The 16,421-nt window shown below is 40.4% G+C and overlaps 1 protein-coding gene across 6 annotated transcripts in view; it reads left to right on the top strand.

Moving 5' to 3' along the window:
- MCTP1 (multiple C2 and transmembrane domain containing 1) overlaps positions 1-16,421 on the top strand; it is a 579,350-nt gene that overhangs the window by 451,315 nt on the left and 111,614 nt on the right. For all 6 annotated transcript variants that reach the window (XM_066381864.1, XM_066381863.1, XM_066381859.1 and 3 more), the window contains one exon: positions 9,925-10,044. In XM_066381864.1, the coding sequence (XP_066237961.1) occupies positions 9,925-10,044 (120 nt within the window). The remainder of the gene's footprint in view (positions 1-9,924; positions 10,045-16,421) is intronic.

Genomic DNA, 16,421 nt, shown 5'->3' with positions numbered 1-16,421 from the left:
TCTGAAGCAAGGACTGGGAGGCAGAGAGACAGACTCCCACATGTGCCTGACCAGGATCCACTAGAGCAGGGGTCAGGAACCTTTTTGGCTGAGAGAGCCATGATGCCACACATCTTAAAATGTAATTCCGTGAGAGCCATACAATATATTTACACTAAATATAAGTAATGTGTGCATTTTATGTAAGACCAACACTTTTAAAGTACAATAAGTCTCTGAATTCTTTTTAATAATGTTGTTATGCTGTTGCTAACCAGTGACAAATAAAGTACTTCTTACCATTAATGCAACTTCTGGTATGCATGGTTTTGCTGATGGCTTTGTAGTCTGGTTGATACATGGTGAGGTTAAGCTTCATGCAGGTGTTGAGACTTCCATTCGTTAAACGTGATCATAGGTTGGTCTTAACGTTCTTTAGATGTGAGAAAGACTGCTCATATGCATACGTAGAGCCAAACATTGTCAGTACAGCAATACTCACACGCTGCAGTGTGTGGTATGTGACGGGAAGTGCGTTCCAAGTTTTGACAATCAGCTGGTCCGTGTGTTGAAGTTTTTCATTTCTCCCCACTTGTGTTTGCTCGCCAACTCTGCTTGCTGTCGTGCAAGTCTTTCGAAATCTTCATTCAGTGACTTGAATTTATTCACCCACATGTCTGAGGCCTTTGGGTCAGCAGCTTGTAGCTCAAAATCTCTGATGGAGACACCGGGGATGTAACTCAGGTCGGCGCTGTCCACTGCACACTCGTGTGGATGGGTGATGAACTTAAAAAAGACAAGTGCACTCATGAAATTCTCCAAAACGCACTTTGAATGACTGCAGGAGATTAGATGTGAAGCCCGCTAGCTGCTGGAGATTAAGATATTGAGCAGGATCACTTGCTGTGCATGCATCTTTAAACTCTCCCAGTTTTTCAAAGTGTAGTAAACGACCTGTTTCAATGTCTGCGATGAAGAGTTCCAGCTTGTTTTCAAATGCAAACACTGCTTGTTGAAGGGATAAGACTGTATTTGCAATGCCTTGCATTTTCACATTGAGCTGGTTCAGATGTTCAGTCATGTCTACGAGATAATAGTTCAGTCATGTCCACTTCAGGAGCCACTCAGTGTTAGCTAACTCAGGATGCTCGATGTTTTTCATTTCAAGAAAAGTCCGGATTTTGCTCAGACAAGCTGCAAAATGGCTGAGCACCTTCCTTATTGACAACCAACGTACATTGCTGTGCAGAAGCAGACCAGGATAATTATTCCCAACTTCATCCAGCAGTATTTTAAACTGGGGATCATTTAAAGCTCGGGCAACAAAAACGTTGACCACCCGAATGACCAGCAACATCACCTCACCAAGCTGCTTGCCACACATCTGAGCACAAAGCGCCTCCTGATGTAGATGCAGTGAAAACTTAGGATGGGTCTCTTTTCATGTTCATGAAGAAGCACTACGAATCCTCTGTTTTTTCCCACCATGCACGGAGCACCATCAGTACAGACTGAAATAAGTTTATCCGTCGGTAGATTTTTTTCTTTAGTGAACTCAGTGAAAGACTTGAATAAATCCTACCTTCTTGTTGTCTCTTTCATAGGCAAAACAGCAAGACTTTCCTCATGTAGTGTGTCACCGACAGCATACCTTGCAATCATGCTGAACTGGGATAAATGGCTTATGTCTGTTGACTCGTCCAAAGCGAGAGAAAAGAATGGTGCTGCATTTATGTCCTTCACTTATGTTGCCTCAATTTGATTTCCATCATGATGGTATGATCCTGAACAGTTCTTGCCAACAGAGGCATGTCTTTTATTTGTTTGATTATCTTGTCTTTATCCAAAAAGTCGTCAAAAAGTTCATTGGCAACATCAAGCATGAATATTATGGCATACTCCCCATCTGTAAATGGCTTTCTGTTTCTCACAATTGCTAAAGCACCAGCAAAGCTAGCCAAATTCCAGTCACCTTGTTGGGTTCAAACACGGAATTGCTGCTGACTAGCTTGCACTCTGCACAATAGCTCTTGACATGCTTTCTTCTTGCTGTCCCCCGCTGGATATTTTGATGCAAATGTAGTATGGCATGTGTCGAAGTGCCACTTTATATTTGACCGTTTCATCGATGCAATTTTATCATTGCGTATTAGACACACTGCAGAACCTGCTCTCTCCAGAAAGGTGAATTCCTCTTTCCATTCCTGCTGAAAAGGAATCTTTTTTTCTTTTAGCCATCTTCTTTGTCAAAAGGGTTTCCGCAATTAGCCAGTTGACTACTTGATTAAAAAGAGGGAAGTTTACTTCCTACCTCACAACAACCCGTGTACGTTACACATTATCCAATAAAAATTTGGTGTTGTCCCGGAAGACAGCTGTGATTGGCTCCAGCCACCCCCAACCATGAACATCAGCGGTAGGAAATGAATGAATTATAATACATTGTTTTGTATTTTTAACATTATTATTTTTTTATTAAAGATCTGTCTGCTATCCAGATGCAGCCATCAAAAGAGCCACATATGGCTTGTGGGCCATAGGTTCCTGACCCCTGCACTAGGCGCCGATGCTCTGCCCATCTGGGGTATTGCTCTGTTGCAACCGGAGCCATTCTAGCACCAGAGGCCAAGGTCATGGAGCCATCCTCAGCACCTGGGCCATCTTTGCTCCAATGGAGCCTTGGCTGTGGGAGGGGAAGAGAGAGATAGAGAGAAAGGAGAGGGATAAGGGTAGAGAAGTAGATAGGTGCCTCTCCTGTGTGCCCTGGCCGGGAATCAAACTTGGGCTTCCACACGCCAGGCCGATGCTCTACCACTGAGCCAACTGGCCAGGGCTCATATAGCTTCATTATTTTTTTATTCCCATACCCTTATCACCTCCCCTTAGACAAGCATAAGCTTTTTCTCTGTATCTATGGGTCAGCTTCTATTTTGTTCATTCATTTATTTTGTTTTTTTAGACTCAACATACAAGTAAGATCATAATTTATTTGTCTTTGACTTTATTTTAGTTAGCATAATACCTTCTAGATTCATCCCTGTTGTATCAGATTACTAGCTTTTATTCTTTTTTATTGCTGAATAATATTTCATTGATTATGCAGACTACATCTTCTTTATGTATTCATCCACTGATGGAGATCCAGGTAGCTTCTATGTCTTGGCTGGCACTGTTACCACTACAGTGAACATAGGGGTGCATGTATCTTTTCAAATTAGTGTTTTTGTTTTCTTCAGCTAGATACCCAGAAGTAGAATAATTGGGTCACAAAGTAGTGCTATTTTTAATTTTTTTAAGAATCTCTGGGCCCTGGCCAGTTGGCTCAGCGGTAGAGCGTCGGCCTGGCGTGCGGGGGACCCGGGTTCGATTCCCAGCCAGGGCACATAGGAGAAGCGCCCATTTGCTTCTCCACCCCCCCCTCCTTCCTCTCTGTCTCTCTCTTCCCCTCCCGCAGCCAAGGCTCCATTGGAGCAAAGTTGGCCCAGGCGCTGAGGATGGCTCCTTGGCTTCTGCCCCAGGCGCTGGAGTGGCTCTGGTCGCGGCAGAGCGACGCCCCGGAGGGGCAGAGCATCGCCCCCTGGTGGGCAGAGCTTCGCCCCTGGTGGGCGTGCCGGGTGGATCCCGGTCCGGCATATGCAGGAGTCTGTCTGACTGTCTCTCCCCGTTTCCAGCTTCAGAAAAAAAAAAAAAAGAATCTCTGTACTATATTCCATAGTGACTGCACTAATGTACACTCTTACCAACATTGTACAGGGTTCCTTTTTCTCCACTTCTTCATCAATAGTGTTTTCTGTTGATTTATATTTATAATCATTTTGACAGGTATGGAATAGTAGTACCTCCCTGTGATTTGCATTTGCATTTCCCTGATGATTAGTGTTGTTGAGCTTCTTTTCTGATGTCGATTGGATATCTGTATGTCCTTTTAGAAGAAGTATCTACTCAGGTCCTCTGCCCAATGTTTGTATTATATTGTGTGTGTGTTAAGTTTCATGAGTTTTTTTTATATATTTTGGATATTAAACCCTTATTAGGTGTAATATTGGCAAATATGTCCTCTCATTCAGTAAGTTGTCTTTTCATTTTGTTGATGGTTTCCTTCACTGTGAAAAACTTTAGTTTAATATAGTCTCATTTGTTTATTTTTCCCATTGTTTTCCTTGCTTGAGGAAATTTATTCAAAAAGATATGCTAATGTCAAAGTTTACTGCCTATTTTCTTCTTCTCGGAATTTTATAGTTTTATATAAATCTTTAATCAATTTAGAATTTATTTTTACATATGGTATAAGAAATGATCCACTTTCACTTTTTTGCATGTATCTGTCTAGGTTTCTTCTCAACACTTAATGAAAAGACTGTCTTTCCCCTATTGTGTATCCTTGCCTCCTTTGTCATAGATTAATTGGCTGTGTAGCAGGGATTTATTTCCAGGTTCTCTATTCTATTCCATTGATCTGTTTTTTATCATTCTATTCTATGTATGTGTTTTTCACCAATACTATATTATTGTAGTTTTGTAGTATAGTTTGATATCAGGTTACATGATACCTCCCGCTCTATTCTTTCTCAAGATATCTTTGGCTTTTGGGTCTTCTGTGATTTCATATAAATTTTAAGATCTATTGTTCTAATTCTGTGAAGAATGCCATTGGAACCCTGATCAGTTTGCTCAGTGGATAAAGCATGACCCAGCATGCAACTGTCCTAGGTTTGATCCCTGGTCAGGGCACACATGAGAAGTTTCCATCTGCTTCTCTTCCTCTTTCTCTCCATCTTCTCTCCCTCTTCCCCTCTCAGAAGCCAGGGGTTTCATTGGATTGGTTCAAATGTTGGCCCCAGGCACTGAGGATGGCTTGGTTGATTCAAGCATCAACAGCAGACAGGGGTTGCTGGATGGATCATGGTCCCAGCACATGTGGGAGTCTGGGTCTGTCTTTCTATCTCCCTGCCTCTCACTAAAAAAAAGAAAAGAAAAAGAATGCCATTGATGTTTTAATAAGGGTTGCACTGAATCTGTATATTACTATAGGTAATAAGGGCATTTTAACAGTATTAATTTTTCTAATCCATGAGCAAGGTATATTCTTTCATTTATTTTTATCTCATTCAATTTTTTTCTTCTATGTCTAATAGTTTTCAGAGTATACTCTTGTTTTGTTTTGTTTTGTTTTGTTTTGTAAGGTATTTTTGGGCTCTGGCTGGTTGGCTCAGCAGTAGAACTTTGGCCGACCATGTAGAAGTCTCAGTTCAGTTCGCAGTAAAGGCACACAGGAGGGGTGACCATCTGCTTCTCCATGCCCCTTCATTCTTCTTTCTTTCTTCCCCTCCCACAGCTATGGCTCAAGTGGTTAAAACAAAGTTGGCCCCAGGTGCTGAGGATGGCTCCATGGCCTTTCCTCAGGTGTGAAAATAGCTCTTCACTAAGCAACAAATCAGTGGCCCAGATGGGCAGATCATCATCTGATAAGGGGCTAGACAGGTAGATCCTGTCAGGGTGAATGCTGGAGTCTGTCTCTGCCTCCCTGCCTCTCACTAAAAAAAAAAAAAAAAAAAAAAAAAAAAGATATTTTTGGCCCTGGCCACTTGGCTCAGTGGTAGAGTGTCAGCCTGGTGTGTGGATGTCCCAGGTTCAATTCCTGGTCAGAGCACACAGAAGAAGTGCGAAGTGCCTATCTGCTTCTCCATGTCTCCTCCTCATGCTTCTATCTCTCTCCCTTTACACCTCCTGTAGCCATGGCTTGATTGGTGCGAGTTGGCCCCAGGTGCTGAGGATGACTCTATAGCCTCTGACTCAGGCGCTAAAAAGAGTTTTGTTGCTGAACAGTGGAGCAGTGCCCCAGATGGGCAAAGCATCACCGCCTAGTGGGCTTGCTAGGTGGATCCCAGTCAGGTCACATGCAGGAGTCTGTCTCTGCCTCTCCTCCTTTCACTGTTAAAAAAAACCAGATAGGCCCTGGCTGGTTGGCTCAGTGGTAGAGTATCGGCCTGGTATGCGGGAGTCCCGGGTTCGATTCCCAGCCAGGGCACATAGGAGAGGCGCCCATCTGCTTCTCCACCCCTCCCCCTCTCCTTCCTCTCTGTCTCTCTCTTCCCCTCCTGCAGCCGAGGCTCCATTGGAGTGGGGTTGGCCCAGGCGCTGAGGATGGCTCTGTGGCCTCTGCCTCAGGCACTAGAATGGCTCTGGTTGCAGCAGTGCAACACCACAGATAGGCGGAGCGTCACCCCCTGGTGGGCATGCCGGGTGGATCCCGGTCGGGCACATGCGGGAGTCTGTCTGACTGCCTCCCCGTTTCCAGCTTCAGAAAAACACAAAAAAGAAAAAAATTAAAAAAAAAAACAACACCCAGGGCCCTGGCCGGTTGGCTCAGTGATAGAGCATCGTCGGCCTGGCATGCAGAAGTCCCGGGTTTGATTCCCGGCCAGGGCACACAGGAGAAGCGCCCATCTGCTTCTCCACCCCTGCCCCTCTCCTTCCTCTCTCTCTCTCTCTTCCCCTCCCGCAGCGAGGCTCCATTGGAGCAAAGATGGCCCGGGCGCTGGGGATGGCTCCTTGGCCTCTGCCCCAGGCGCTAGAGTGGCTCTGGTCGCGACAGAGCGATGCCCGGGAGGGGCAGAGCATCGCCCCGTGGTGGGCAGAGCGTCGCCCCTGGTGGGCGTGCCGGGTGGATCCCGGTCGGGCGCATGCAGGAGTCTGTCTGACTGTCTCTCCCCGTTGCCAGCTTCAGAAAAATACAAAAAACAAAACAAACAAAAAAAACCACCCAGATATTTTTAACATCATTACCCCAAAATTTTTACTTAGTTACCCCAAAATTAGATTCTTAACGGGTTAGATTCTTAGAAAACACACAATAGGGAAAGAGACTATTTTTGCACTGCCAGAATTCATAAAACTAATACAGTTTCTTCCTTTGTTTCTCTTTTATATTGTTCTTCATCTGAATTGCAGTGCTTATGTTGTAAGGGCATATCCATAATCATAAGTATTCATGGGAAGTGTTGTATCAGTTCTGAGTGCTATATTTTAAGAAAGCTACTGATGTATTAATTTGGATGTGGTGAGAAGAAGATGTCTGCCATGTAGAATCCCCGGCACCACATCTTATAACTCATGCTTGAAGCAACTAGTGATGTTAAACCTAAAGAAGAAAAAGGCATGACAGATATCTTGATTATTTACAGGATTATCACCTAGAAAGTGTATTCTATGCAACAACTAACACCAATACATAGACACTGCAAGGAAGTTTATTCTGAGCAACAATAAGACTCTACCACCAAAGAGTAGATATTACAAGGGGGGATATATATATATATATATACTCAACAGGTTAAAAATGATTAGAATCGGTGATATTTAGCAATGGAATCATATGAAGCCAGAACACACTGAGTCAAGTGAATGTCCTAGGAAAGAGCAACCATTTAGAAAACCTGTGGTCAGACCATAGTACACAAGACAGTTCATGACAGCACTAACAGGATGGAAAGATAACCTTTTCAGAAGGACCGAGGTACTTCTACCTTATGTGCCTCAAAGAGAAATTTGTTAGTGGCATCCCAGGTTATAATTCTGTCTACAGTTTCCTAAAGTCACCTGGTTTTATACAGTAGCTCTGTAGGGCAATTTACTAATACAAATAATTCAGAAGACTCACATTAAATGACTTGGGAACCCAATGTCCATTTATTTATTAATTCAACAAATATATATTTATTTAATATCACAGTCTCCTTGCTTAATCACCCATTGTGCCGCAAGCACTATTCTAGGCCCTGGTAATAGAACGGCGAACAAAAAGAAAAGTGCCTACCCTTAAGAGCTTATATTATACTGATTACCTAAATTTTATAAAGAAATGTGTAAAGAATTAGTATGGATTCTAGCCAAAAATAATTTTCCCTTTACATGTGTTTATGTCTGCCAGATTTGTCTTAATTCACTTCCTGAATAAAGAATTACTTTTAAAAATACATTTTTATAGAATTATCAGTCAACAATAATTTATATTATCTTTTTATACTTTGCATAAATTTTAAACCTTAAAGGGAAATATTTTCTGGAAATTTTTCACTTGTGAAAAAAAAGATATGGCTCATTTGATGCATTGACATATTTGAGATTTTTCTATTCAGAAACTTGACTTTATAGTTACCATGTAATGCTGTCCAAAATTCATTTCTTAGGTTACTAAACCATTATTTCTGCTTTTGGTGTCTATCTGAGTTATGAATATCAACTAATTCAGCAATTTTCAAAATTTAATGTCACATTTTAAAAACCCTAATATATAGATGATATATTATAGAATTGTGCACCTGAAACCTGTATAATTTTATTAACTAATGTCACAAAAAAATTCAATAAATTTTTAAAAACTCTAATTGTACAGTAATATAATTTTTTAAAGTCACTTTAAATATTAGAGAAAGTATGTTAGAGGTGATTAGATCTATAGATATCTGTTTAGAAATGAAAACAGTGAGGCAGAGTAACTTTCTAAGGCTCAGAACCTATCTTTCTGCCTGTAAGCCAGGGGTCTCTCTACTATTTCACACAGTTTAATTTTTTCTGCTATTTACCAGGTTGTAGAGTTGGCTGAGGTTTATTAAGAAGGCTGCTGTTCCCAACACAAGCATTCTTAGGGTAAAGCTCCTATCCTTTCTGTTCTATTAAATGCAAGGTGTTTGTGTTACATCTGGCTAACAGTCCCAGTTATATTGTGGTTCAGCTAAATCCTAGCAGGCCAATGACTTTCTAGTTTTCACTATGAAAATGTGCATCACCTGACGACCATAGTCGATAATTTACCTTCTGACTTTTGTGAGATATGAATATCAGTTACAGAAAATATGTTTTGAACACTTACTGGATACTAAGCAGTGTATTAAATCCTTAAAATGTTTCACCTGTTTAATTCTCACAGCCTCAGAGGTAGATATTCTTCACATTGCCATTTTACAGAGGAGGAAACGAAACAGAGAATAGGGTTGGTGCCAAAGGTTAGCATCAGGAGTAGGAGCTCAACTACTGTCTGACTTCACATGGCCTTAATTTAGCAGCAGCTGCCACAGACCCAGAAAATCTCAAAGATCTGTCCAGGCTAAGAGTCTGGTGGAGGAGGGGGAAGAGACTTACTGTACTTTATATCCAATGCTTGTTATTTACAATGTGATGCTCTTAGAACGGCTCCTTCTGCCTGCCTACATGAGTTATCTAATATATTTGTCTCACAATTTTTAAAAATCATCTATAGACTTAGAGAAGTAGGTAGTTTTAAAAGATAATAGAAATAGATATTTAAATTTTTTCTTTGGTAAAACTCCTCTTTTTTTTTGAAATAGCTTTTTTATTTCTGTGGTTAATGCTAAATGTTAACCAACCTCTTTTATACTTGTTGGTAGCAGTGCTTTCATTCATAAGGTGATATCTCTGAGGCTCTCTTGTATAGACTTGCTATTTTCATCCGCCTATTATGCTTGCCCATTGTGTTATCCAAGTGAGATTTTTTTTTTTTTTAAAAAGCCCCTGATATTAAGTAGTGGTTCAATCTTTCTTGTTAAGGCAGATAGACCAGCTATTTCTGACAATGTAGTGAAGCTTATTTTGCAGTCTTTTTTGTTTGTTTGTTTGCTTGTTTTTAGTTTATTTTGTTCAACCTAACAATAATTTCACTGAAAGAGAAAATTTTAAATTGCCTTATTGACAATGTGATGATATCAGTTTTTCAAATTAAACAAAGTAAAACTCTTACCTGTGACTTTCCAGGGGTCACTTGTGCTTTTAGAAAAATGCTTAACAAGTTTCAAGGCTTTGTTTTCAAGATAAATCCATTTTGAAGCATTTAGCTTTGTGTTTTTTGAAGTGGAATATGGATAAGAGAGTACATTTAATGAAATTTAGAAGTAACTCATCTTTTTTTCTCTCTTCTCTCTCTTTCAGCTCTTTCTCTTTGTTGTCTGGAACTTTGAGCTCTACATGATACCACTGGTTTTGTTGTTACTATTGACATGGAACTACTTCTTGATAATATCAGGGAAAGATAACAGACAACGTGATACAGTAAGTCTCTATTTTCTTATTTGTCTATGTTTGTGTTCTTACTCCTAGTCCCTCTAACAAGATCAACATTGAATTTGGTTTTACAGACTAGGAATTCTTTCCATAAATATTCAGGTTTGGAGAAAAGTTTTATCAGTTCAGAACTAACAACTCTTTAGTGCTAACACAATAGAAAGTATTCACTATTTCTAGCATTACTCATGTTGGTAGGAATTAAAGTCAGAAGCACATCAAAGAATGAACTATGACTTTTACTTATTTCTTTCATTCTCTTTATTTTTTGTCTTATTGAATTTTTATTTAAGACATAATATCACAAAATTATTAATGATCAGAGTAAATGAAATGTTTTATTTAAGACATTTCTCTGTGGTCTGTCATTAGAACGAGGAAAGGATTTATGATGGTTATTGAGCTGAAAAAGTCCATAAAGTACTTAAATTCAATGAACATTCACTGATCAGCAGCAAATATCCTTCCCTATGTCTGGGGTGTATTAGGATACAGTACTTGCTCAAGGATAAAGAGCTTTTTTTTAACCTAGGTTAATAAAGTTTTACTGAGCCCCTGCCCTCTCTGGCATTTTTGAAAGTTTTTAGGATGTGTGAGACCACCTTCTCTCTCTCTCTCGAAAAGAATTTTAGACTGAGAAGCAGAAGCTAGCCACATAACAATCACATTTGCTGTACTTCTGCCAACCTTCATTCCTCTTAGAGGAATTATCTATTGCTCTATCCTTAACAAACATACAACTTCAGAAAGCTTTCTCATATATAAATAAATAGAGGGGGGGTTTACTCCTCCAAATAGGGCATTTGCAATTTGATAACTTGATAGACAACTGTTGACAAGAATTTAAAGTTTTGTCAAACGTGAGAAACCTTGGTAGTTAATTGTCATTATTGGATTTTTTTTACTTGCCATTAAGGGTCTTTGTCAGATTTATAATAAGGACTTTTTCACAACTGCTGTGGCCATTATGATGCAGAAACAGAGTTACTTGATCAGAAGCTTAATGGCATCATGTAATACTTTATTGTAATGGTTGCTCCCAAAATGGTTACATTAAAAAAAAAATTCCCATTTAAATAACAAGCATAATATACTTTTCAAAGTAATTTTCTATATCATCAGACTAAAAAAAAATCTTGTTGCACAACCATCAAGTGTGTGGCAAAATTGCAACAACACATTGTCTCATTAGATTATAAATTTGTGGGATGGTGCTATCCTCTTGTACTTGCCACTGCCTATAGCAGGCGTGGCCAACAGTTTTTGCCCCTGGGCCAGATTAAAAGAAAACTTTTCTCGATTCCCGGCCAGGGCACACAGGAGAAGCGCCCATTTGCTTCTCCACCCCTCCGCCGCGCTTTCCTCTCTGTCTCTCTCTTCCCCTCCCGCAGCCAAGGCTCCATTGGAGCAAAGATGGCCCGGGCGCTGCGGATGGCTCTGTGGCCTCTGCCTCAGGCGCTGGAGTGGCTCTGGTCGCAACATGGCGATGCCCAGGATGGGCAGAGCATCGCCCCCTGGTGGGCAGAGCGTCGCCCCTGGTGGGCGTGCTGGGTGGATCCCGGTCGGGCGCATGCGGGAGTCTGTCTGACTGTCTCTCCCCGTTTCCAGCTTCAGAAAAATGAAAAAACAAAACAAAACAAAAAAAAAACTTTTCTCACAGGCCGGATGAAATATTAAAATTAAAAAATGTTAAATATAAAAACAATTTGTTTAAGTAAACAAATTTTTATTATGTAATTTGTTTATGAATAAATATAAGTGAGTAAAAAAAATTTTAATATACAATATTATTTTAATAAAAATATAATTACATACCATATAAATATCCAAACTGTATCACAATATTTAATTAATAGAATGAGCTTTAAGGAGTTATATTGTAAATAAAACAATTATTTCATTTTACAAACAGCCTGGACACGTTTTCAGTTATCAACTGCAGCTATTGTCTATGCTACAATGCCACTTGATTCAGCACACTTGACCACAAAAATAACGAATTGTTTGACCTTGGGTGCACACTGGCAAACTTCACCTAAAAGAATGTGGGTTTCGCCCTGGCCGGTTGGCTCAGCGGTAGAGCGTCGGCCTAGCGTGCGGAGGACCCGGGTTTGATTCCCGGCCAGGGCACATAGGAGAAGCGCCCATTTGCTTCTCCACCCCTCCGCCGCGCCTTCCTCTCTGTCTCTCTCTTCCCCTCCCGCAGCCAGGCTCCATGGGAGCAAAGATGGCCCGGGCGCTGGGGATGGCTCTGTGGCCTCTGCCCCAGGCGCTAGAGTGGCTCTGGTCGCAATATGGCGACGCCCAGGATGGGCAGAGCATCGCCCCCTGGTGGGCAGAGCGCGCCCCATGGTGGGCGTGCCGGGTGGATCCCGGTCGGGCGCATGCGGGAGTCTGTCTGACTGTCTCTCCCTGTTTCCAGCTTCAGAAAAGAAAAATGAAAAAAAAAAAAAAAAAAAAAAAAAGAATGTGGGTTTCACATCGCCGCTAAATGTCAAACAGTTCATATCAAGTACAGATGAGTACAAAAGTTGTAAATCTTTATAATGGAATTTTTTTTTTAAAGTAAAGAAGTATTGCAAATCCATTCAACTAATTATTGGACATTAACCCTAGATTAGTCACATGCGGAATTCTTTTTCTTGTATCACTATCGTCTTAAATATCTCAATTTCTAATAATCAAAGACGCTTCCGCTTCTGTGCAGCTGAGATTTAAAGTAGGAGAGAATATTAAAAATTTAATCATGGGCTGTATAAACTCATTATGCGGGCCGGATTCGGCCCGCGGGCCATATGTTGGCCATGTCTGGTCTATAGCATGTGCCTTGCAAGTTAGAGATGTTCAAAAGATTTTTTTATAAGTTTAACAAATTAAACTTGAGATTGGTAATAGAGATTTTAATAATTAGACAGCATCAACAGACAAGAAGTTATTATTAGCAAGGATTTTATGGGTATATTTTTACATTGCACACTGAGAGACAAGCCTCTGATACCATAAGGACTGGTGTCATAGGCACTCATAGGTATTTTTGTCAATTAATACAGGGTGTTTTAAGAAAGTAAGACTCTCAGCCTGACTAGGCAGTGGCACAGTGGATAGAACGTCAGCCCGGGACGCAGAGGACCCAGGTTCGAAACCCTGAGGTCACCGGCTTAAGCACGGGCTCACTGGCATGAGTGTGGGGTTGCTGGCTTGAGCATGGGATCATGGACATGACCCCATGGCCTCTGGTTTGCAGCCCAAGGTCTCTGGCTTAAGCAAGGGGTCACTTGCTCTACTGTAGTCCCCCTGTCAAGGCACATATGAGAAAGCAATCAATGAACAAGGAAGGTGCTGGCAACAAAGAATTGATGCTTCTCATCTCTCTCCCTTCCTGTCTGTCTGTCTCTATCTGTCCCTCTCTCTGTCTCTCTCGCAAAAGAAAGAAAGATAGATAGATAAATAAATAAATTAGGACTCTCAGGCAATCACTTTTTTATCCCATTTATTTCAGGGAGCTGTTGAGAGAGAATATCTACTTTTCATTCTGTTGCCTTGAGACAAATTTGCAAATAAGATTATTTGCAAATAGGAAAGTGTGGTAATTTAGTTCCAGCTTCTTAATCCTATAAAAAGGCTTATCTTCAATACTTAGTCATTGGTTTGAGTATTCTTGGTAAAAAATTCTGAAGCTATAGACTTTATTTGTTATCTTCTCCAGAATATACCTGCTTTAGCTGGAAAGGTTCACTTCTAGTGGGGAAATAATATATAATGTATCCCTCATACTTAGAATTCTCTAAGAATTTTTATCAACCTATTGAAAAGTTCCTTATTATGTAAATTTTTCTACTTTCATTTTTTTCCCAGAAATATAACTCCAAATTAGCTTTGCCATATCTTTCATTTTAGGCACATCTCTAGCAAACTCCCTCTTTAAGCCATGGACAACATTTTATTCCCAGCACAGCCCACTTTGAAACACTGTGGAGTCTAACTTTCATGGAATGCCAACTACACTCCATAACTCCCAGTAATAGCCTTTTATTTGCCCAAAACACACATATCCACATATTCTGTCCTTTCGAGGCACCAGAGCAGCAATCATAACGTTTCATTCAGCTTCTCATTCACTGGCTCAGACGAGACTTGACGTAACTCTTAAATCCAATTTGTCTAATTGCGTGTTTTCTGCCATACCCAGATGTGCATTTGAACTCATTGGTCCTTTTGAAAAGAAACCTGGATTATACTTTGCTGGTCACAGATTTTATATGTGTGTGTGTAAATATATATATATATATATATATATATATATATATATATATGTTTGTTTATATATGTAAATATATATATATGTTTGTTTATATATGTAAATATATATATAAATATTTATATTTATGTATGCACATACACACATATATATTCACACACACATATGTAAATTAAGGAAAAGAGTGTTTGTACTAGTTGCATGCTGTGCTTAAGTGGCCCCACTGCACAGTGAATAGCAGTGGAAGAATAGTATTTTGACCTAAGTCCTTATTGGTGTCCCCAAAATGTGCAGAGTTTTTTCAGCTTGTGTGAAAATTTTAGCAGATGTCTGAAATGCATTAATCACCTTGTTGGTTGATTTCAAGCTACGAAACTTTCTGTTTGGGAGCGATTGGCGGGCGGGAGGAAAAGAGAATATGAGTGAATGTAAATGAATTTTCTGTCACAAAAAACAAAATCATTTGTACATTCAGCCAAGATAATTCAATTAGGATGAAAATTATTAAAAATATATAAATCAAAATTACCTTTGGGTTTATAAAGCAGAGAAAAGGAAATATTTCTTACATAAGAAGTTAAAAGAGAAAAGAAAACACTGTGAAAGATGAAAAGTGTGGAGATGGGTAAAAATTCTGTCTTTAAACACATTGGTTGATAGTTGAGATTAATACTAAAATAGGAGAGGATTTCTTTGTGTGTTTACTGTCATTTAGGAGGCCGTTTCCTTTCTTGAAGGCTTAAGATTGCAGGAGCTGAAAAACCCATTTTCCCCACCATAGTTCCTATTCTAGTTAATGAGAAAAATGACATGTAATCCTTGCTGAGTGCCTTTTGCTACCTACCCTTAATGAGCTGAGCCCACTGAGGACAGGCTAAGGAAATAGCCACTCCTTAGGCTAACGCTATAGTCTGAGAAAGAGGCGTGGTTAGAAGTGGAGTTTCAGCTCTGCTGTTTCCTAGTTGGACTTGTTAATAATAAGCAATCCTAAACCTGAATCTATATTCAGATCATGACACTAAAATTGCTACCATGAGAATTGTTAGGCTTTTCCAGAGAAAACTGTTTAATACATGCTTCATTCAGAAATGTCTCTGGCATGAAGGGGAAATAACATCACAGTTACTGTGGACTGAAATTTTGTGCGTTGATGAGTAGATGCCAGGAAGTGGCCTTTCCTTTGGCCTTCACTTTCCACTGAATCTTCATTACCCCCTGGGCACCCTCTTAAGCATCATTTAGTTCTTCCTGGGAGAGAGAAGCTGATTGTGTCAGCCCAGCCAATGTGCTGGGGGTCCTCCTGAGTCAGGAGACCCCTGGTCTCCTTCTTTATGACAAGTGAGGGAACACACATACTCATAAGAATGAGCCCTTCCTACAAGAGCCCTTCCTTGAGAGAGGAGAGTCCAGTCACAGAGGATGGTCTGTTGCACTGGCTGTGAGACAGAGGTCATTATCACTGCCTAACATCCAGGGGGAAAAGGCAGAGAGGTTAAATAGCTAGCCGAAGGCACACAGTTGGAAAGTGGCAGAGCCGGTATTAGAACCTGTCGATCTGCTTGATATTTGCAGTGTGCTCCTTTTCACCAGTCAGCCACATTTCCTCTTGGGACTATGTTTTGGTACACCCTAAGTCTCGCTGGGCCTCTTTAGAGAGAGTTTCTCACTTGAATTACAGGAAAGCCAGTAGTACTAACTCTACCTTCCAGTACACTGGTTGAAGGAAAACCTTTATTTTCCTCAGTCCAACCTCCATATTCTCCTTACCTATCATTCAGGGAAATGGAGTAAATATGTATTATATATCAGGTATTCGCTAAGCCTTTTAGAGATGTTATCTCTTTTTATTCTTTATAATAAGTGTATCAAGTAAGTTATTCTAAATGGTGTTATCCTCACTTTGCAAGTGAGGAAATCAAAGAGGATAAATGATGAACCCATAGAGCGCGTGGGATGTGAACCCAGCACCGCCATGTTCTGAGACCTTGGCTCTTTCCATGGTACATGCTTGGGCTTGACTTTCCCAGGGAATCACTTTCTCAGTGTCCACGTCCTACGTGGAATTGGAGATATCCTCAAATTCCTTCTTATGAGGTACTTAGTCAAA

The sequence above is a fragment of the Saccopteryx leptura genome, chromosome 4, assembly GCF_036850995.1.
Source record: "Saccopteryx leptura isolate mSacLep1 chromosome 4, mSacLep1_pri_phased_curated, whole genome shotgun sequence".
NCBI classification, from domain to species: Eukaryota; Metazoa; Chordata; class Mammalia; order Chiroptera; family Emballonuridae; genus Saccopteryx; species Saccopteryx leptura.
Note: the sequence above shows the minus strand (reverse complement) of the source record. Positions and strands in the feature narration are given on the sequence as shown.